At 33.8% G+C, this 23,594-nt stretch overlaps 3 protein-coding genes across 3 annotated transcripts; 2 read left to right on the top strand and 1 right to left on the bottom strand.

Moving 5' to 3' along the window:
- The first annotated feature begins 543 nt into the window (after positions 1 to 543).
- On the top strand, positions 544 to 6,370 carry LOC128177244 (CB1 cannabinoid receptor-interacting protein 1-like). Its single transcript, XM_052843881.1, has 3 exons — positions 544 to 748; positions 4,692 to 4,851; positions 5,514 to 6,370. The coding sequence occupies exons 1-3, from the start codon at positions 588 to 590 to the stop codon at positions 5,676 to 5,678; spliced, it is 486 nt and encodes a 161-aa protein (XP_052699841.1). The 5' UTR covers positions 544 to 587; the 3' UTR covers positions 5,679 to 6,370.
- Positions 6,371 to 7,036: 666 nt separating this feature from the next.
- On the bottom strand, positions 7,037 to 10,973 carry LOC128176173 (WD repeat-containing protein 91-like). The gene is made up of 2 exons (XM_052842288.1): positions 8,775 to 10,973; positions 7,037 to 8,509 (listed from the first exon to the last, which is right to left on the bottom strand). Exons 1-2 carry the CDS (start codon positions 10,809 to 10,811, stop codon positions 8,162 to 8,164), a joined length of 2,385 nt encoding a protein of 794 aa, XP_052698248.1. The 5' UTR covers positions 10,812 to 10,973; the 3' UTR covers positions 7,037 to 8,161.
- An 80-nt stretch (positions 10,974 to 11,053) lies between these two features.
- LOC128176171 (aftiphilin-like) lies at positions 11,054 to 21,886 on the top strand. Its single transcript, XM_052842287.1, has 8 exons — positions 11,054 to 11,132; positions 11,375 to 13,443; positions 13,718 to 13,842; positions 14,235 to 14,355; positions 14,481 to 14,618; positions 15,150 to 15,207; positions 16,601 to 16,672; positions 21,427 to 21,886. The coding sequence occupies exons 2-8, from the start codon at positions 11,422 to 11,424 to the stop codon at positions 21,633 to 21,635; spliced, it is 2,745 nt and encodes a 914-aa protein (XP_052698247.1). The 5' UTR covers positions 11,054 to 11,132; positions 11,375 to 11,421; the 3' UTR covers positions 21,636 to 21,886.
- Positions 21,887 to 23,594: the final 1,708 nt, after the last annotated feature.

Raw genomic sequence — 23,594 nt, 5'->3', positions numbered from 1 at the left:
CATTCAAGACGTTTTAGTTACCTACGTATATTTAAACTCTAGGGTTCGTGTTGCATTATGGATATTCTTTTGTTTATTTACAAGTTTGCTAAAACTAGACAAAAACAAAATTTGAAGAAATGAGGGACCATTCTCTGTCTCTGTCTCTCTCTCTGTGTGTGTCTCTCTGTCTCTCTCTCTCTCTGTCTCTGTCTCTCTCTTTGTCTCTCTCTCTCTCTCTCTGACAATTTTCTGATTGTCCCGTCCAACTCTTTTCTTTTTCTATCCGAGTTAAACCAGAAAGACAGTTTAAGAGAGAAATGAGAAAGGAGAAAGAGAAAAAGGACGAAAAACCCAACCGGATATAATTAAAATGAAAATAAAAAGGTATATAAAGCCAGTGCAGAGATAGCATCGGGATAAATGGCATTATCCTAGCACACTGGTTTGTCCTATCCATGTTAAGAAATTTTGCTCCATGAAAGAATTTTGTTTCATCGATCGCTGTGCAAAACGACAGAAACAGGTCGTTTATATGACGAGCGCCTGTTTACAACCGTCCTCTGAAGTGCTCGTCGCTGCATACTGAGGGGGGAAAGAGTCAGTAGATGTCCTCTCAGTTTAAGGTTCTCCTCTTCCTCCGGCAAAAGGAGGGCGGGGGCGGGGTGTGTTATAAACATGACGGGGAGAGGTTCGACCACCCTCACACCCTCAAACTGAACCAGGATACGGACTACATTATCACCGTACAGTCTCCTCTCCTTCTCAGGTAAGTCTCAGGTGAACATCGTACCCTCGCTTACTCGCCATACATAGAAAATATTGCTCCGACAGGTGTATATGTAAGAGTCTGCCTAGATAAATGTAGCATGCTTAAAAGATAACGACGCATGGACCCGCCAACCCTGATCACATTGAGATTATTCAGCAATTAAGTAAAAAATAAATTAGAAACATGAAAAAATCCTTAACGTACGTGAGCTTCGCGATGGTAGCAATTGATAAAATTGCCGACTCATGTGGATTATTCTCTTAGTAGGCTGTCAATTGTGCTTTAAACCGATAATTGGAATTTGATTGTCCTGGTTGATACAAATGATAATCTAATACAGTTAACTCAAAAGTATTTCATTAGCACCCAAGAATAGATCCACGCCTCATCATTGTTTGATCACATTGAAATGTTTACTTTTACAAGCACTGACTGGTACAGGAATTTACGATCTGACTTGACTCTCGAGATTCTGATAATAAAATGTAGTAATGGAAGAAGTGATCAAATGGGCAAATTTAATTTGATTTTGAACGATTTTTGCAGGAAAAAAATATAGAATTGAGAGAGAGAGAGAGAGAGAGAGAGAGAGAGAGAGAGAGAGAGAGAGAGAGAGACGTAGCATCAGAGAGGCCAGGAGGGTCTGCCCCCCCCCCCCCCCCCCTTCCTGTGTCGCAGAAAAGATTTTTCATACATTAAAAGTGAATTATCAAGGAGTTACGGTCCCCTTTGTTTTATACCAAGTGAAAAATTGAAGTTTGATAAATTAAAAAAATGAACACTGAAATTGAAGTTATATTTTTTGGATGAGTCTGCCCCCTCCACTTTCAAAAACGATGCTTTATGGAGAGAGAGAGAGAGAGAGAGAGAGAGAGAGAGAGAGAGAGAGAGAGAGAGAGAGAGAATTGAAATGCACACAATGTCACATTACCTCGATAACCATCCACTTTTGCCTGTATTTTTTTCTGTATTGTTTATCATTATAACAGCTATAAAACGTATGTCTTTTCCAATAAAGAAAATGATAACATATGATGTGTACATTCAGAGACACGAGAAAAATATGTTAACAAAATATTGAACAATTGTCCAAGTTCTACAGCGTTATAACACATTTATTTATCAATGCATATGAATGCACTAGCTCTCTAGCAATTTTGGTTAAACTATTCAGTTGTAAAGTAAGTAAATTCACTTTATTTATTTATTTTTGCTTGTATCTCTCCTAAATAAAGTTCCTAAGCCCAAAGAAGCAAAAACATACTGTATTTTGCATGTACCTGAAAACTGACAATACATAATTGCCACAATGGATTACAAAAATTATGTATTTTTAAAGACTTTTAAAATGAAAAAAATTGCCTTAAAAACGGAACTCCTCAGCAGCCTTCATTTCTTTGGCGTTCATATTAAAAATGTACACTACACCAAATTGCGCTTGTTATAAAGTGTAAATCATCTACACCAGCAGGCATGTTCACGAAGCTGTCTTAGGACTATGGTGTGTCCTAAGTACATCTTAGGACATGTCCTAGTCTTAAGTCTGTTTCTCGAAGCTCTCCTAAATTTAGGAACCGCCATAACTTTGTCCTAACTTTAAGACATCACCTACCTTGTCCTAAGACCATCCTAAAGCTATAAAATCACGTTTTTAGGGATATTGGGATCTTGTGAAGCCTTTTCTTAAGACCGGTAGAATAAGGCAATATTTTCCACAGTTCCAGCATTTTCGACAAACATCAAATTTCTTATCCGGGAGGGGGGGGGGCATCGAACTCTCACCACTTCCCCGTTGCTACATGCCTGCCTTGGAGCTGACAAATTAAGATTTTTTTTTGCAAATACTTTCTCTGTTTGACGAATGAAAGTTATTCACTTATTTTTTTTTATCTACATTGTACACTAAATGAGTTACATTCATTGTTTTGATTATGATAATTTTTGATAACAATTATTTAAATGTCCTTTGCTATAAAAAGTAAATTTACATCGGGTTGCACATACAATGCGTGATCATTCCTAATTTTTATCACTTTAATCTGAAAAAAATAATCTTTAAAACATTTGTAATGTTGAATGAACTGTATTTACCGGTATATATTTTCGAAATATATTACAACTTATTTCTTATTTAACATGTTCGTGTATTCTATATAATGCAGATTAAAGGGAAATTGGTTGTGTTTGTACGAGTACATTTGTTTCTTCATATAATGTTTCAAATTCTATGAAAACCACGTGTTTATGTATTCCATATACTTGAATGACAAGATTCTCAAATGTTAATTATGAAATGACAATACACACGTCTTGTTTACATAATTATCTGCTTGTAAGCCAATTATGTCCTGATAAATATTTCTTCTTTTTTTTAAAAAGAACAGCTATTTGAATTTTTTGGGGCTTGTAATATTTTTTATTTTAATTTTTTTTTTTTTTTGGAGGGGGGGGGGTCATTTAAAGAAAAACAAACTAAATTGTTATTACGGGCCGCCGGAAGGCGGTCCGTTATTTGATATACATTTAAATATTGCTTCTGCGTTTCTGCGGGATAGTGCTTTTTCAATAGAATTAATATTATGCTTCTTTTTAAGAATTAAAAGTAAATTTGCATGTAGAAATATGTTTTATGTATTTTAAAAAAATATCACATATTTTTTGTTTTACTCGTAAATGAAAAATAGGTCATACTTGATAGACTGTCGTGTTTGGCGCGTTTTTATCGAGACTTTCTATTCGGACAATTTTGGAGTTCTTGGTATGCGGGACATGCTAAAGACCTGAAATACTAAAGACCTGAATGTCATTAAATTTTATATAAATGATGCATTTGTGCCGTGTCAAATAAAATGACATTGTGTGTCTATTTATTATATTTCCATGTGGTATGCGGTAGAAAAATATATATCATAAAATGACATCCATATCAATTATTCACGCAAAAATATGAGAGAACTGAAATTTTGAATTGACTGGAAAATTTGAATTAATCCATTTTTATTTTATCATGTGGTCCCTTTAAATCATATAAACTAATGCATTAAGTTTTCATTCAATACAATGCAACAACAAAAACCAAAATGGTTTGAAATACATAATCTCCAAGAGAAAAATGATGAGTTAAACTTTGTATTAGAGTAATATATAAATCAGTGTGTTTTCCATTACTTCATATTAGGGCAATGATCATACAATTACCGTTAGAAATGCTTACAGTAATGAACTCGATTCTTTATGAGAGTAAAATGTTAAACTTCAAAACAAGTTGCTGAAAGTATATTAAAATTTACCATAAAAATTAGTACAACCAACTTTTATTTTCTTCTTTGTTGTGTGTTTTTATGTAAACAACCAATGATTCATACAACAATTATATTTTCTGCGGCCCATTTGACGCTTGCGTCAATATATTTGCTTGTTGGTAACTGATATATATTTAGGTAAATGTAAAATTATTAAAATGCATACATTAAAATTACTGGTTTTAGGCCTTTTGTGTTAACTACCGAGACGTACAATTTTCTCTGGCAAAATGTTTAATGATTCATCCCTACACAAGTCTCTCAAATTCGATCTGAATGAATAATTGTGAAAAATATTAATGGATGTAGAAGGTTAGGATATCCTAACTTAAGATGTTCCTAAGTAACCGTCGAGCTACATCTTAGGACGTGTCCTAAGTTGATCTTAGGATGTTCCTAACTTTTTTCCTAAGTCATATCTTAGGAACACACTTAGGTCACATCTTAGGAAAGTTTCGTGAACATGCCTGCAGGTGTACTTGTAACAATGTAGACAAATCCCCCTAGTTATCGAGGGGTTTTGATTGCATAGCGTATTTAGAAATTTATACCTTTAAAACAGATTAAATAAAACAAAAACAATAAAACATTCATTTAAAACCCAAAAATCTAACGAATTTAAATTTTGACACTTGCAGAGATTTAATGATTCAAGGAGAAAAGTATGAGCTGAAGGAAGTGAGACCGGAAACGGGCAAGAAATCAGATGATAACTTCCGGTTCTCTGCCGTTTTCAACACATCGGGGTTTGCCGTGGAGAAAAGAAATAACCGAAAAAATGTCACGGTTGTTCTTATGGTGAATATATTAAGATTATCAAAATTTACTTATTTGAATTAATATTTACATTCATACAATCATGTACATTGGTGCATTAATTCATGTTCATTTTGGTGTACAACATCTAAAGTTACGGCTAAATCTGACACTAAACACTCAAGTCATTTGTCATAACTGTAAACACCGAAATAATCCCTTCTAATAAGGACCGGCCTGAGAAATATCTAAATGTGTCAATAAGAGAATTTTTTGTGAATTGTTAAGATCGAAATGTCTGGGTCATTATATCCGAATGATGTGACAATATTAATTGCTGTTTATTTCCATTGGTTTTAATTTTATCTTTCTAGCTATACCCAACTAAATAGTTTTCCCCTTTGAAAAAATGTATAGTCCTGCTATTGAAAAAAAAACATCTTCAGCCGCAATCACATGCTTACACTTTTAGACCTCTTTTTCTTGGACAATTTCCTTGATCAAAACAACAAGCCCTGAAAAGCGTGTTTCCTGATCATTATAAAAATAAAAATGGTTTTTTGTTAACGTGTCGGTAGAATTACCTTGAAGAAATCCCTTCCTTGTGTAAAATTAAATTTTATTATATCTATAGAAATAGGTTTCCTTTTATCTGACGTGAAGTTGTTTATGATTCCGTTATGTTTATGATTCTCTTCCTGTAGTTTGACGGGGAGGTAACACTGACAACGTTACTCCAGTGTAAGTTCTACCCCCAGTCAGAGACCGATCACAGTCGATGGGGCAACGCTCTATCCTGGATAGAGTACGACTGTCGCTTAACCGAGGGCCAGTCCGGAGTACTCATCAACAAAGAACTATTTCACTGATATCACCGTTATTTGTCTCCATTTGATCTTTTTTTCAAGGAGGAAGATATTGATTATATTTAACTGAGGGCAAGTCCGGAGTACTCATAAAAAGAACTGTTTCAGTGATATTGTGTACATAAAAAGAAAGAAAAAAACTATCATCGCTATTCGCCTCTACTTGATTTCAAGGAGAGAGATTGTTGCATTGTTTATTTATTATTGAATAATCATAATATTGATAATCAACCAAGGATCAGTCCTGGTCGTGTTCTATGATGAAAATGAACTAGATAAAACCAGTACATGCCACACCCACTACTAACTTTGAATAATAAATATCAAAAACGTTTTAATACGAAATTTGTCCACATTGCTTCATCGTGTTCTTCCTTTGAAGACCACTGTGGATTAAGCAGAGTCCAGGCAGGGGATAATAGGGTGTATTTACGTCAACCAATAATTTTTAGATATATTAAAAGAATAACGGTGTATGGATCTGCCAGTAAGTGGTCGTATGGCTACTGACAAAGTCGAATCACCATCTGAATAGTTTGACCTCGTATGAGCTTTTTTTAAAACTGACTTCAAATGCAAAATCTACGTCGGCGTAGCGTCTGAAGTATATTGCCGAAGACTATTTGAAATACTAGTACATAAATGTTGTCGTTGTTGAATTGTATTGCTTGATCCATGTATTATACAATAAATATTATTATTATATATAAATATTATCATTATTTAGCAGTGTTCAGACGTTAAATGATGTATGTCTTATTTCATACATTTGATCTTACTATGCGAGGATTATCGCAATCATATCTGATATGGGCCTATACATTGGATGGTGTTGTTGTGAAAGAGGTCAAATACTTGCACATACGTTTATATATCTGATAAGAGTTATATAGTATAAAAAGATTTTCCTTCCTTTTAAGTTATTTACAAAAACATTAAAAAAAATTTAAAGATGATATTTTTGCCAGCTATTGATGTGATACATGTAAAAAAAAAAACATTGGACCAGAAATAAAGATGGTGGATTGTTAACAAGGAGCCGATAATTAATAACCTTTGACATTGATTTAATGCAACTTAACTTCGCAAAATCTCTGAGGTTATGTGTAAAAGTGCAAGACGTGTAGAATGAAAACACTGCTTAAATTTACCTCTGCATACATGTACCTCTTCATTATAAATACTGAAAAAGATCCATGTTCCTTTGGGGATCAGAGAGAGAGAGAGAGAGAGAGAGAGAGAGAGAGAGAGAGAGAGCAATCAGAATAAGAACAAAGTGCACATTATTAAAATCGAATATATATACTAGTTTACAAAATGACATTATGCATCAAATAACTTATTGCTTTTAACAACAATAAAGATTTGATAATTTTTTAATTTATTCGAAATAACTTAATTAATAATTACTGTAACAAATAAATAATCTGAATAAACATAAAATATTTTAGGAATGATAAACTTATCATGGCAGATAGTCTACAATTAAACCTGGTAAGTCTGATGCAAAAAAAATATGCATTGTAAAGGTATCTGAAATGATAATTATCTCTTCATAAATAATTTGGAAAATTAAGTTAAAATATACTTTAAAAAAAACTAATATTGCGCAGTTCCCACAGTACATTGTATTAGACAATTTTTGGTGTATGGTGAAAATTGTGAAAACGATGTCTTTAAAAAAAAAAAATACCAGAACAAATCTAAATAACCAACATATTTTAAATAAAATAAATTATCATGGAATTAATCCCGGATTTTCCTTGTCCCTCATAACAACACAGTTTCTTGATATTAATAAAAAAACACAAAATGCACAATTTTTGAAATCAATTGGTTCATCAAAATGTCCGAGTCTTTCAGCCAACAACCACCAAAGGTCCAAAACATCAAAGTTGTTTATCACTTACATACATTAACATACATGTATATTAATACATCAAATGCTGTCATTTTTCATTCATCTCATTACTTCAAATCTCGAATCAAATTGAAATCATGGAAATAAAGTGTGTAAAAAGAGACAGGCAGAAAAACAGACAGATGAAGCAAATGCTATTGCACAGTTTTATAATACTTAATATTCAAAAAACATAAAATTTGCCACATTTTCAACCTGATCCATATTCAACGCATTTGGAGATTATTTTCTAAATTGAGCTTATCTGTAACCAAACTACTGCTGAATACCACTATAACAACTAAATTAATGAACATATTGTACTGGTTACCAGGAATATTACTTATCTATGTAAATTTTAAAATACTTTCAGAAACATAAAAAAATAATTTAAAGTGACATACTACTTCATATATCTATCTGAATATTTGAAAATGTATACATCAAAATGAGTCTTGAATGTACAAGTCTAGATCTATGATGATGTCCACAATGAAATTTTACCAGTTATCTTAAACCTACATCTCAATCAATGACAAAATAATAACTCCAAATATTGTATAAACTGATGTATTGTTTTGATACATCATATCTGTGTGGACAGAAGAGTTGAGATCTTGATGGTTCCATCAGTGGCCCCAGTCATGCAAACTTTTGTGTCTATATTTGGTGACCAGTCAACTGTGGTAAGAAACGATGCATGGCCCTGAATATTCATGACATGTGACAAGGAATTGTCCTTGACCTTGTACATACATCCCCGGGTCTTATCGCATGTCAACATGTAATCTCCATCAGCTTCCATGGTGAACACTTGCCCCCTTGGTATTTCTTTGAGCCCTCCTTGCAATCCAGGGAGGAAGGGCAGGGAGGCCCCATTGTGTATGGAAAGATCTGTCATGACCCCTTGTTTGTGGAGACTCCATTGAATGAGCTGTGGATTAATTTAAATAAAATTAGAATATAAAAGGTATCACTAAAATACTGTATTTTCAAATCCTATCAACAACAAAATTATTTGGGGAAACAGTCAATTATTACATGAATCATTTTAAAATAATTATTAACTTTGCAAAAGTGTGCAAGCAATCATTTGTTGCATCAGACCTAAAACATTACTTTTAAATTCAATCTTTGAATACTACGTTAGAATATTTTCAGTATCATATTCAGTGTACATTGAAGTATTTTTTCCTTACCTTCCCGTCTGTGCCAATGCTGTAACAGTTAGTCTCGTCAGAACTGAACTGTAGAGTTTGGACTTCTCCAGAATGGGCTTCCCATTGAGAAATCACCTTGTGTTGCTGCATGTCAAAAAGCCGGATGGTTCCGTCAACCCCTCCCGTCAACAGGAGATGTCCGTTATGGTTGAAGGAACAACAGTTTATGGTTACAGGTCCTGGTTGGACTTCAAGGTGCTTCAACTGATTCATAGATCGTAGATCCCATAGTGACAGTTTTCCAACACGTGCATTGGTTGATGTTTGTAGATCACTTCCAGATGCACTGCGTGCTCTGTTAACTGTAGCAGAACAGACAAACGTGCCATTTGATTGGTTAGAGCTCAGGCTTACAATTCGAGGGTAGCTTGAATCTGAAGTTGCCTCATAAAATGATTTCATCTCTTTGACATCAAACAGACGTATATTTCCTGACCGATTACCCAGTAGCAACCATCGGTCTTGTTTGCTTGCCCACTCCAGTGAAAGAAAAGCTGACTTTGACATGACTGTTGCGCAAGTTACTGGTTGGGGACTCCATGACCATATTTTGACAATTCCATCTACGTCAACGCTTGCTACATATTGCCCCATCACACTAAATCTAGCATAAGAAATGGCAGATCTGTGTTCTTTATAATCTTCTTGACTAAGGAGAAGGAATGGGCCCTGGTCATCTGCTATATAGTCTGACTTGTCAATGATACTTTTAGGTTTGGAGGCCTCCGATAAACATCTATTCTCATTAACAGGTGTCAAATCCTCCTGAGCATCATAAGATAACTCTTTTGTTGTCCTTCTACTAGCAATTACTTCTTTTGAAGTATTATCTGGACTTTTTTGTACCCCTATAAGATTTTGATCAAGATTTTCTAATTTTGGTACAGGTGCAATACTAGTGGAGGAAGCAGTGAACTCTTCAACTTTTGGTAGACTACTTGCTTTTCCTTGGGAGGTTACTGCTTTGTTTCTTGAGGCTTCACTTGGAGTATTAGGTTGGATGGGCTTATTTTGATGACTTAAAGACCTTGAGGTAGCTTCAGGGTGCCCTACTTTCTGAGCTGCTGCTCCTGAACTAAGTGATCTACTTGTATATTCTGGATGGCCTTGGTTGGAAGGTAAACCTGTGCTACCATTTTCTTTTTTTATGTTCATTGCTTGAGATTTTCCTGTCTTTGCCTTACTCTGGGACTTAATTGGACTTTTGTTGGATGTTAAAAAGTTTGGTTTGCGGTTGAATAACGGCGAATTTGAAAACGGAATCTTTCGACTAGGTTTCTGCTGCTTCTGAATCTCTAAACTCTCATCTCCCAAGTCACTAAAATCATAACACAATTCTGCAGAATTTGCACCCCTTCCAACATACTTTCTTTCCATTGTACAGCTTGATTTCAGTGCTAGTGTACTGTCTGCAGAGAGTAACTGGGTTTTCAGCATCTCATTTTCTTCCTGTAAATTTTTCATTCTTTTGTGTTCAATATCAAAGTTCAGAAGAACTGGTGCGGGCATAACGTTGATAATGACACTCAGAAAATTAAAGAGTGATAAGTAAAACATTTCTTGCCACGTCTTTGTGAAGTACATCGCAAAGTGGCTGTTCTCTTCAGGATTTTTAATGAAAGGGAAACAGAACCATTCCCTAAATTCCGGCTGCTGTTGCAAATCGCCTGCCATTTTGTCGAAAAACTCGGTAACTTTATCTTGCCTGTTACTCTGACATGCATTAACAACATAAAGCTTTAATAGTCCAACTTCAAGCTTTTTAACACTTGGGATGTAACGTTGCTCCAATCGACAGAAGAGGCGACCATTCAAGTGGGTCCAGAAGTCTCTCAGGTTAGATAAGCTGTGACTTCCGACATACTGCTGAAACTGCTCTAAAATCTTGTCAGCACGCAAACCCTTATCTTTGTCAATCTTGAGTTCATATTCAAAGTTTCTTAAAGAGGCTGTACAACCTCTGTATAATAAATAATCTTTTACGAGTTCATCAACTCGCCCTGTTGCAGCCGCCATATTTTTTCTAAAATGAAAGTAAAATTTAAGTTAACTTGTACGTTTATATGTTCAATATTTCATATTACATTCATATTTTGGCAAATTTCTCAGCACTCTTAATTTTTTGTGCATTTTTCTTGAAAACGACTTTAGTTCTCTCTTATGAGTTACAATGGCGATCATATATAGTATTTCGGTGAAATATGGTGGACAGATATATTGATTGTCCTGTCCGAAAAGAAACAGTACGCTTTACTAAAAATTCAGGATATGAATTGCATGACGGGAGTTGTCAAATTTACAGACAGGTGTACCTTAGTTCCTGAATTGACACTTTCGGTATGATTTGCGTACAATTTTGCTTTCAGCTATAGTGAAATAAGCATTTCTTTAAATTTACGGTTTCGTCACAATGTGATTAAACAATTAATATATGTTAATTATGATTTAATCTTTGATGTACATCTTCTCTCTGTCATCTGTGAATAGCAGCTGTTCAATTCATGTTTCACTGTTTTAATACTTTGATGATCTTGATGAAGTTTTATATATTTCTAACTTTGTTGTTATACTGTCTGTAGGTCAGTATGAAGAATCAGTGAAACTTGAACCTCACATTCAGTAGAGAATGTCGGGGGTATATCCAATGGTGTCATCATCGCCTCCCCCATTTGATGAGGAGGAGGGTGATGATTGGGATGAAGACTTTGGAAACTTCATGGGAGCTGGTCATGATGTATCAGAGAACAGTGTGTCGCAGGACTGGGCAGCTTTTTCTGATTCTGGCTCAAATAACACTCCCACAAAAAATGCAACATCAACACAGGAAAATTCTAACATTACCGAGGAAAAGATTTCTACAAAGTCAATGGAACTCGAACTTGATGCAGATGGTAGTAGTTTGATAACAAGTAGTGATTCTGGATTAGATTTGAACAGTAGTCATTGTATAGAAAGTGTGTTGCAAAAGGGATTAGGCACAGTTCCACATGTTGACTCTGGACTTTTTAGCTCAGAGGTTTCACCCAGTGATCCTCTTAAAAATTGTGATAAGGGTAATGGTGCAGGAAAAACCCTTCATGAACCCATCGATCCTTCTAGTCCATCTGAAGTTCTAAATGAAGATTCTAATGGGGATTTTAGAAACTTTGAAACCAGCCCTGAATCTTTACTTGAAGATCATAGTGACATCCATACTTCTGGTTCATCAGAAACGGATAAGTTTGATTCCAATCAAACAGTGAACTCTGAGATTGAAATCCCAGTGCAAGACTCTGTGAGTGATAAAAGTATAGCTGGTATTCATGAAGACTCTACTTCTACATATGATCCCCAAACTGGTAAAGGCAATGAAAAAGGAAATACAAATACCATTTCTGAAGGGGAGGGCAGTAGGAATTTAAATGAAAATATAAATTCATCTACATCTGATGTGTTAGATATTAGAGATAAGGAAAATGAGAAATCCATATCAGTTCAAAGTAAAAACATTGAGGTAGAGATGAGTGAAACAGATGAGAACCCTTCATCTTTATCTGATTCATATTTTGAGGAGAAAACCCAGACTCAGGACCTTTATCAGGAAAGTGAAAGTATAAAAGATATCTCTGAAATAAAAAATGGGGCCATTAAAAACACAAGTTCAAATGGGGATGACAAATATTGTGAGAATGAAGAAGAGCAAGATGATGTCTTAACTACAACAGAAGTTCATTCAAAGGATGTATCATTATCAGTTGAAAAAGATCAAAATCTTGCTCATACAAAAGGAGATGTAATTGATGCATGCAGGGAGAAAGAGGAGACATCTGACAGCAGTGTTACCAGTGTTCCAAACAATGCTGTAGAGGATGATGAATTTGATGACTTTGCAGATTTTGACTCTGCTCCATTTAGAGATGAAGTGCAGGCTAATGAAGAAAATAACAAAACCGAGGCTCAGGAAAATAATAAGAGTGATGTAATTAAACCTGATAATGATGATCGTTTTGATGACTTTGCTGATTTTAACTCTTCTCCATCCAATGAGGATACAGAGGTTTACAGTGAAAATAAATTAGATGATCAGGAGAAGTCCTCTCCCATGACAGAGGACACTAAAACTAGTAGTGAATGTACAGTGCTAAAACAAGATGATGATGATGACGATGAAGATGATGATAAATTTGATGACTTTGCAGATTTCAACTCTTCCCCTTCTAATAATGCAGAAGAAATCAGTGAGAATAATGAACCAGATGAAAAAAATCCTGATCTAAAGTTTGCAGACCCAACAGAGGACAATATCATCAAAAGTGAGAGTACTGTGATAAAACATGATGATGATGATGATGATTTTGATGACTTTGCTGATTTTGACTCTGCAGCTCAAAGAGATGCTGATAGGAGTAAATCCGATGGTCAGTTTGCAGCCTTTTCAGGGGAGGCAACTGGGGAAGACAGTGGTAATTGGGCTTCATTTCAGGAAACCACTGAGAACACAGTAGCTAAAGATGTTACTGAAAATCCAAAGGATGAATGGAGCAACCAGGGCAGTGGTCAGTGGAAAGACGGGGAGGAGGATGAGTGGCAGGAGGGGGGTGGGGACGATTTCGGGGACTTTGGAGATTTTGATGAACCTGAGCCACCTCAACCTAGACAAAGTGAAAAGGTGAACTACATATACCGTAATGATTCTTATACAGTAGATCAAAGAAATGATCTTTCTAAAGATATCTTAGAAATGAATGAAATTATTAAGAAAGGAAAACATTGGCATATGTTAAAGAATTGTTGATAATGTTTTGGACCCACCTTTGTTAACCAAGGTTTTATGATCCACTCCTCTCCAGAGGAGAAAAGCAGTTAACTCATAAATTTTAAGCCAGCAAAAACGGTTTTGGACAATGCTTGGTTTTATATATTTTTTGTCTGTCCGTCACTAGGTGGATGAGCTGTCTGACAGAACTGTGACAAGTTGTTTCCTTGAGGATGTTGGAGATGTCCCTTCTGTGGAGTCAGTAGCTGTATTGGAAGATTATGTTCAGAATAAAGAATCAACAACACAGGGGTAAGTCTTCTGGCAATTTGTTTGTCTTTACAAGTAAACTTCAGTCTGTGTGTGTTTCTTATTTTGTTTTGTTTATTGTATTAAACTATTTATTGTGCGATGAACTTTCAAGATTCATATTTGCCAAAAAATCTGATGTATGAAAATTATCACAATATGTGTGGTAGAGTCAGGTATATGGCATTCCTACTAGCTCTGGCTAGCGGGTTAACCCTTTAGCTCGATCGGTAGAGTGCTGGACTGGTGTGCCAGAGAATCTGGGTTCAAACCGGGTTAACCCCAGCAGAGGCAATAAGTGTCTCTGTTACATATGTATCAGTATACATTCAAAGTTTAATTTATAAAATCAGTTTGAAGATAATCAGCACTAAGTGTTGTTGATATTTTAACAGCAAGCCACCTAAAGTTTGGAACTCCTTAACAAAACAAATGGCGGAGTCACCACTCAAGTGGTCCCAGTCTCGGAGCAGCAAACAGCTTTTATCTAGCCTTCACATTGACACCCGCAACATTGTAAGTAATATAGGCATAAGACCATTAGATTTGTTTACCTTGTATTGAGAAAGAGGGAAAGAGAGAGATAGAGAGAGAATCAGCTATTAAGATATGGTATTTTATTTTTTTTTTTATATCTGTAGCTAATAGGCCACAAGAAACCCTCTGTTCCAATCTATGCATCAAACCTTACCCTCCTGGAGCCTACTAAGGGACCAGCTAAATCGACCAACCCAGAACCCACTCTAGTCAACACCAGCAAGGAGGAACCACAGAAACAGGTAAGACCAATCTTTAGTGTAAGGAATTTAAACCCATGAATAAGCGTATTTGTATGATGAGAGAGTTTCTGGAAATTTTTATGAGTATCAAATGCTTGGCTGACAATACTGTCAAGTTTTATTCAGCTTTCCATAAACAATATTTCAAGAAGCCAATAATTTAGAAAAAAAACTAATTTGTTTTTTCATTCCCGGCTAACATTGGGGGCAACAGTACTAGTACTGTAAACGTACTACATTTGGCTGTGTATTCTAATTAGCACTTGTAGCTGGTATGCGGCTATGCTAAATCAAGTACATCGCTAAATGCTATGCATAAATGTACAAGAATATTAGGAACTTACAGCCAAATATAATAGCTAACTGTTATTGGCATAGGACATTTACAACATTTGTTGGATGATCAGACAATATGTGTCGAATTTTTCACCAGTTTTATAATAATGGATTATTATTAAAGTCGAATGAATTTTGCACTTGTGGTATGGCAGTTTTTATGAGATCATTAACCAGTATGTTTTATTTTGGTAGGACATCCCTCCTGTTCAGTTTGACTGGTCCTCCAGTGGTTTAACCAACCCTCTCCAAGGTCAGTACATCGGCCATTTTATTGTATAGTATAAAGTGAAAGAATGTATGTACAGTACACATAATTTCCCCTTTACTTTTAAAATGATTGGAGATAGTATTTCTTTTCAAGAAAAGTGAATCAAAAAGTTAAAAAGCTCAGTCAAATGAAAAAAATGATACCCCCCCCCCCCTTATCAATAAAAGTACCAGAAGCAATTAGCTTTCAATTAATCTCTGATTAGTAATAAATTGTTACCAATATACTGGTATCTTTCATTTCACAAGATGCCTTGTACAGACATATATTGGTGATACATGTACATGTATTATGTTTCCTATTAAGAAGGGTCCATTGCAAACAAAATATGGGTTTATAATTATTGCTTAATTTGTTCTGGTGTTTTTCTGTATTAACATGTGCTGTAAATATCTGTATAGCTAGGTGATCTTGAAGAAACTGTATCATCTAAATATCAAAATTTCTTTAACAAATTCAGTTAGATTTGAAGGAAAAAAAATGATATGTCTTAATTTGTTTTATATCTTGAACAATATTAAATACATGTAAAAGTCATGCAAAATACTTAAATATATAGAAAAAAAAATGTGTATATAAATGTGACAGACATAGATGCAAACAAATTATGATAGACATATTAAGAACATTAAGCCATTAAAGGTCAGTAAATGCCATAAAGCATAATGAAAAGAAAATCCAGCAGAATCTTCACTTTATCACTGACAAATAATTTTTTTTTTTTGCCTTAATTTGCTTAGACTGATGTTCTGTCATTTGCTACTTGTTTATACTGCATGTCCTCTATATTTCTGTATTAAGTAGCAAATTACAGACAGCAACAAGTAGACAATTACATTTATGTTCATTTCTTTATCTTCAAAATATTTCAAACGAAATCTTTGGTCATCAACAGAACAAAACACTTATTAGATTTGTTACCAACTTTCTGAGGAAATATGCCAGGTTTATAAAATCAATTAAAGAATCTGCTTTCCCTCACCTGCAATGAACTTTTAATAACCCAACATATTTTCATAGACAGTCAGTAATAAAACTAATAAGTAAAAATAACTGTCAGCACCTGTCTTTGTATTCAATATTTGGATAGAGTGATTACCAGTAAATTGAACTAGCAGAGAGCTGACTGCAGGTGTCAGGTGGTGATGTACCAGTAAATTAATTTGATTTAGATCTAGAGGATGTTTATGTTGGTCTTGAATATCAATATTGAAAATACCTTCAATAATCATTGACACACTCCAGAATGATTCATCTTTCTGATTTTGTAGCATGTTAATGAACTAGTCACTGAAGACGGATGTCTGTTCCACCTTAATTAAGCATTTATTTAAAATTTTAAATGCATTTAATATCTTATTTATTTGTTTTTCAGGAAATAACAGTAAATCCCTAGATCTGGATTTTCTGGTTGTCCAGGAGACGGAATCTGGAGGCAGATCTGGAGGTAAGCAGAATCTGATCCATTCACTGATTCTAGACTTTTAGTATATGTACTAGTATATTAACTTAATTAATATCCTTTTCTAACCAGTAATATACATGTATTTGAATTATATATAATACTAACTTAATTTGATGCACAAAGCACTTCCTTGTAAAGCACAAATGTTATAACTACCATATATTTCATAATAACTCTGTAAAAAAGAAGAGCTACCTATTATTCCTACATGAAAAAGGATAACACTAATTGTTTTGGATGGTTGTGGCCATTTTAGGTTATATTTACCTCCTTTAGATGAAGAGCTCTGTAAAATATATAAAAAGATGTTCATATTTTAAAACGAAAATGTTTTGATTTTTGCTTTACAAAATGATACTTGATGGCCAAACATGTCATTAAAACGTGTAAGGCGAATTTGATGGTTAATTAGTTGAACACCCAGCCTCCTTAAAAATAGGTAAAGGGGAGAAGTTATAAAAGTATTCAATTATTTCATAAAGTTTGGATGAGGTAATTATATATTTCTAAAGAACATTCCTGAACCTTTGTTAAGACCGCTGTACAGTTTTGTTTCTTTTCTATTCACTGCTAATTGTAGAGTGGGATTGGGGTAAGCTCCACTCCGTGTTAATAACTCTTTGTTGTTTGTGTTTTGTGTTGATGGTGTGAGTGTGAGGATTAATTGATGTACATCATACATTTAAGTTCAAAATAATAATTATACCCCTGGAAACGAAGTTTAGGGGGGTATATTGGTTTCACCATGTCCGTCTGTCCGTCCGTCTGTCTGTCCGTCTGTCTGTAGACACAACTTTGTCCCCCCTACAGAATTTTTTATTACTGCATGGAACAGTTTTAAAATTTGTATATATGTTGAACACAATCTGAAGATGTGCACCTGCAATTTTTTTTAAGATCAGACAAGATTTAATGATTTTATGACAGTTTTCATTTTCCTTATTCTATATATTGTACACTGATGTTGAAAAGTAAGGGAGGTAATCCTTACAGATATTATTATTAATTAATAGTATTAAAACACTCTAAAATATATTTATATGAATACATCCAGATGGATGTTTTTTGTCTTTATGTCTTAATTAATAAAAAAAAATATTTTTTGTAAGTATTCTATCAACTGACAATGCAAAGTTTTTGTTTGTCAATGATAAATTCTTAGGAGCTTATAAGAACATCAAAGACAAGTGTGGCTGAATTAATTTGTCCCAAGGGAGCCATTATCTGAGCCATGGTTCAGATGGAGCATGTGTTTAGGGAAAATTGATAATCTGTAAAATGGGTGATGGTTTTGGGGCTATTTTAAAACTGTTTCATGTAAACCAAAAGTTTCAATCATTATAAGGAAATAAATAATATCATTATTGATAAAGAAGTTAACTATTTTTAGAAGTTGTTTGAATTTATTAGTCAAGTAAATTGATGAAGTGACCCTATTGGGCATTAATTTAAATAAAATTCAAAATAACTGATATGATTGTAGTGTTTTGGCAATTTTAAAATTGTTTGTAATATTTAATTTTCTTTTTTACATATTTTTACATAGTATGGTAATTCTGGTAATGTTTTTGGAGTTTATTAAACTTAACAAGCTTATCAAAGAAAATCATAGTCCTATGGGATCAATTTTCTGATATGGAGTTCCATTGTGCCATAGGAGAAAGTGAAGAAAAATTTGAAATAGCTAATAGCATCTGTCAAGACTCTTATTAGAAAGATATTCAAAGTTTTATCAACAGAAGAGCATTACTTGGCTACCGGTATTTCTGTTTACTGCAAAGGGAGGGGTTATTGTCATTTTGTTGGTTTTTCTTTAAACGAATTAAATAAAAAAATATCATCAGATACATACATTTGTAAATGTATTACTGTTATAGATATGTATTTACAGTGAAATTCTGACAATTTTGATTTTAATTTTACTTTGTTAACTAATTTTTTTTCACAATTCTAGAAATTTTTTTTGGTATGTGTTCCAAACCTTTATTATTCAATTCAATTATTTGTCCCATTTGAAATTAGCCTTGCGGGGGTATTAGTCCCATTAGGACAGTTCTAGTTTCAGTTGTCGCCTATTTAAGAGTTAAAGACATACACTTTTAGCTCACCAGAGCCGAATGCCAAAATGAGCTTTTATAATCAAAATTTGTCGGCATCTGTAGTTTGTTAAGGTTTATGGCAACAAGGAAATAACAGATTTTTTATTGCTTTCATGGGATTAGATGACAATATTAATTTGTTTTGTTTTTTTTTAGCAATGCAAACATTCTGATAGAGAGAAATATGTTTGTTAAAACTTAACATGCCATCCAGAACAATATTGGGGCTCATAATGAAACCAAAAAAATATTTTAAAAAATCTGTTACAGTATGAAATAATTTTAAAGGGACTTGGACACGATTTGAATTAAAATTTTCAAATTTTATTTTTCCATTTTCAATGTTTATACTGATAAATATAGAAGTTTATAATGCTATGTCAAAATTTGAGAGTCAAATATCAAGTTATAAGCAAGTTACAGAGTCCATAATTCTTTGTTTTGTAAACAAAGCTCGAATATTGTCATTTTTACATATGTGTTGTATTGGTGTAAGTTTCACTCAAATGTATCTTTCTTTTGTTTATAATGGTATTTATGAAGATACTGAATTAGTTTAAATTGTTTTTACATGTCATTTTGTCTAAGAAGTGGTAATTCTCTACAATACATTTTTTGTAAACAACTATAAGACTCGAGCTTTGTTTACATTACAACCAATTCTCACCTCTGTATCTCACTCGTAACTTGACTTTAACATTCAATATTTTGGTCAATCATTTAAAATGCACCAGTAAACCATTTTATACATAAAAAATAAAATTAAAATTTTTGATCTCAAATCGTGTCCAAGTCCCTTTAAGAGCAAACATCCTTCTTTGAACTACAAAACTCTTTTTCATAAATGATACTTTAACCATCCATAAAGATAAAATTCATTGTGTTGCATTCCACCTTAATAATAGGCATACAAATGCTTTCTGATATTAAAATAATGAATATACACATATGTAGATCCAGGATGTAGTCACAACTAAAGTTCAGAGTTTTATGGTAAAAAATTGACCTGGTGTTACAACTTACCGGTAATAGAAACATATACTCAGGTGAGTGATGTGGCCTATGGACCTCTCATTAAATCTGTTTGTAATTGGATATGAGAAAATGGGGCAGACAAGTAGATCTGGTTTATTACTGTATATAGGAAGTAATACTGTAAGTTCAGAAAGAGAGTGAGAAGAGTTTGAATATAAATGTTTGCATGTGTTACATAATGTAACCTTACCATTTATACTTATTAACATTTCCTGGGATATCAATACTGAGGAATTATACATATTCGTGGTAGCTCAATTTTCATGGATTTCTAGGGGACTCGAAAATACCCATGAATTTACATCCTCAACAACTGATGAAATTTGATTTATTTATTATTCATGGGAATGGTTCTTCAAAATTATGTCCCAACGAACCTGGAAAAAACTGGAAATACCCAAAAATAAGCCAACAAACTTTAATGATTCCTCAGTATATCAACTCTGGTGGACTTTTTTGGTTCCATTTTAAATGTGCTTAACAGGCACATAGCATTGTTTTTGAAAGAGGGAATGGCAGACCCTTCCAAAAAATCTTAAAATCTTGATAAGCAAATGGGGAAGGGGGCAAGGTAGTAGTGTAGTGTACCTATAATTTCAATCTAATTAAAATTAGAACTTAGATCCGCTCACGTATGATCGCAACACTTAGCGTATCATAGAGGAGCGGATCTACAAGTCTAATTTAAATTAGATTGCCTATGATTTTATTTTCGCTGTTCATTTCCTTCATTTCAGTTTTATACATGCCCCCCCCCCCCCCCCCCCCCCCCCCCCCCCACTTCCCCACATCAATGCTATGTGCCTGCTTGTCTAATGATGTATTGCGTGTTATCTTATTAAGGTGGTATGGGACATCTGTTGATATTTATGTGCATTAAAGTACATTATACCCGGTAATTAAAATACTTTCACTGGTTTAAAATTTTCAAATTTTACAATATGTAACAAAAAAAATGTTTTAAAAATATTTTGAGAAGTAAAAATTGTAAAACTCCCAGCAGAATTCGAACATGACTTTCAGATTCGAAGTAAACCCTCTAACCCACTGCGCTACACAGTTAGGTGGTTTTATTGTTTATTTTGATAAACAATACGTCACAACATGGAAGAGTCCCATACCACCTTGATAAGAACTTATGTCTCAACCTTTGCTTGACAAACTTTTATTTTTTACAAGTACAAATTCCTGAAGAAATAAGAATGGAAACAACTAAATAGCATGAATTGAATAGTCTTTTAATATGGTTGTCCATGCTGAGCATTTCCTTTCACAAATCTAATTTTTGATCAGTTTTACTATTGCTGCATTTTCTTATATTTTTTAGAAAGTTGTTCTACAGCTGCTAATTTGTAAATATCTGACATCTGTAACATATAAAGATTTTTTTGAGCTCAGCTATGATGGTGATAATAGTATGACATCTAGTATGAGCATATGTCAAAGATAAATAATTAACAATAGCACATTATTATACATTTTATTGTTGTCAAGAGTTTTTGGCACTGGTGGCAAAATCTTGTAGAGTTAACCCAACAATGCCTAACACATGGGTAATGATGATACTTCTCTGATAACATGATTCTTGTCTCTACATTGCAGTATTTGATTCGGAGTTAATGCATGGACAAAAACCAAACCTCCAGCCGTTGGAGAACATCCTAGCCAGTATGAAGGTTAGCACAGTGAAGAAGAGCAGACACACAGACAAACTGGGCACCGAGGCGGCCAGGATCATCAAGTCACTGCCTGACCTGTCCTTCATGCAGGCCAAGGTGTTGATGTTCCCAATCCGCCACCAGGCGGAGTAAAGATCATTCCCTCTGCATTTTATTGGTCACTTTTAACAAGGGAGATAAACTGGCAGTTGTTTAACAGAAGAGTTACAGCATAAACCGATGTCTGATGAATTCCTACCGACCGTTTTATGTATTCATAAATAAGTGATGGATTCAAATTGTGCATTGTTTTAATTGAAAGTGGTCCACACACCCCTCCTCCTACCCTCAATCTTGCATTTCAGTTTGATATTTACATATAATTAAAATATCACTCATTTTGATTTACGATCTCATTTGAACAAATACAATGTTACAACATTTCCTTTATTGATTTTAAATCTTTCAGGATCATCCTTGTCAATTTCCATTGTCTGCTTATACATGTACTGGTATATTTTTTTTAACCCAATTTCAATCGTAACTGTATAAAAGGAATTGGCTTTATTAATAGAATAATCTAAAAATACAAAATTCTGAATGGGCAATGATTTATTTCATCATGAACATTTTGTCAAAGGTATTACCAATGCCTTCATTTGAACTTTTTTTCTTAGGAAGAAGCAATTAGAGATTCAAATACAATCTGGAGGCTTTGTATATTAAAAGTAACTTGCATAAATGTATTGACTTAAAGTTAACATCTGTTTAATTTAACTGTTGATAATATGATTATGATATGTCCAATATATTTATAGTTGGGTATATACTTTTTTAAAATCTTAAAGCATTCCCCTATTTGTGACATTCTGTAGAGTAGTAACTGTGTTGTGGTCATGGCATTACAGATTGGAATTAGATGGATCACTGATTGTTATAAACACATCATTGGGAGAGATGATTAAAATAAACACAATTGTTGTGAATTCCGCAGCCTCTGAGATTTCAATGGAGAGAGAGAGAGAAAGAGTGGAGTGTATACTTTTTATGAATCATCTCGTATATTGGGTGTATTAATGTGAGAGAGAGTGTTTTTATTTATTGGAAAATTATGTTTTATTGTGATATACATATTTTGTTTAGAATAGATCATTTCTGGGTATATGATACTTAATAGTCAATAAAATCATCAAAAACAACTAGTACTTTCAGTTTAATAGAATAATAAAAACTGAAAACAAGACCGAGACAGGAGTGTATGAAGAAAGTATCTACATTGAAGTATTTGATTCCGAGTTAATGGCAGATTACCAGTACTTTTAATAACGGTTCTGTTAGTTTTGATGGGTAACATGAAAATCAAAAGTGACCCTCCCTGAAATAAATTGGTTTTAAGCAGGGATGTTACATAATTCGATCATTTGTTGGCGCTAGTCGATATTCCAACATGTTGGTGATGTGCAGCTTGATTACCACGTGGGTGTTTGCGAGGGCCTCCCTCATTTGCATGTCACGTGCATTAGACGCTTTACATTCATCTATCCCATGCAATAAATTGTTATGAAATATTAAGGGAAATCAATGGAAAGTCTGTTTACTCATCCAAATTATCTCGTTGATGGTCACTAGGGGTACATACTGCCACTGCAATATGTTCAGTGGGAATTTTTTCCCCGGGTTTTTGAGATTCAATAAACAAAAATTTGTTTATTTTAACAAAACAATGTCAGTGACCAAGTTTTTAAAATCTCAGTAGAACGCTAGCAAGAGAACAATTATTTGCAATAATTTCTAAAAGTTTCGCAATATTATCATGGTTATACATTTATTCAGACGTTAAGAGCGCTGGATGGCTGAGACCATTTTTAGACTATATATAACTTCCTAAGAAGGAGAGCTTTATATAATGCTATAGGAAACTTTTTAACGTTTTAAGCTACAATATACCGGTATATAGTTTAAAAAATCGATCGCACCTAAAAATTTAAGGTGGTATAGGACATCTGTCGATATTAATGTGAATTAAAGTAAATTACAATTGGTTTCAAATTTTCAAATTTTACTATATGTAACCAAGAAAAAAAATGTTTTAAAAAGTTTTGGAAATGTTTA

The sequence above is a fragment of the Crassostrea angulata genome, chromosome 3, assembly GCF_025612915.1.
Source record: "Crassostrea angulata isolate pt1a10 chromosome 3, ASM2561291v2, whole genome shotgun sequence".
NCBI lineage: Eukaryota > Metazoa > Mollusca > Bivalvia > Ostreida > Ostreidae > Magallana > Magallana angulata.
Note: the sequence above shows the minus strand (reverse complement) of the source record. Positions and strands in the feature narration are given on the sequence as shown.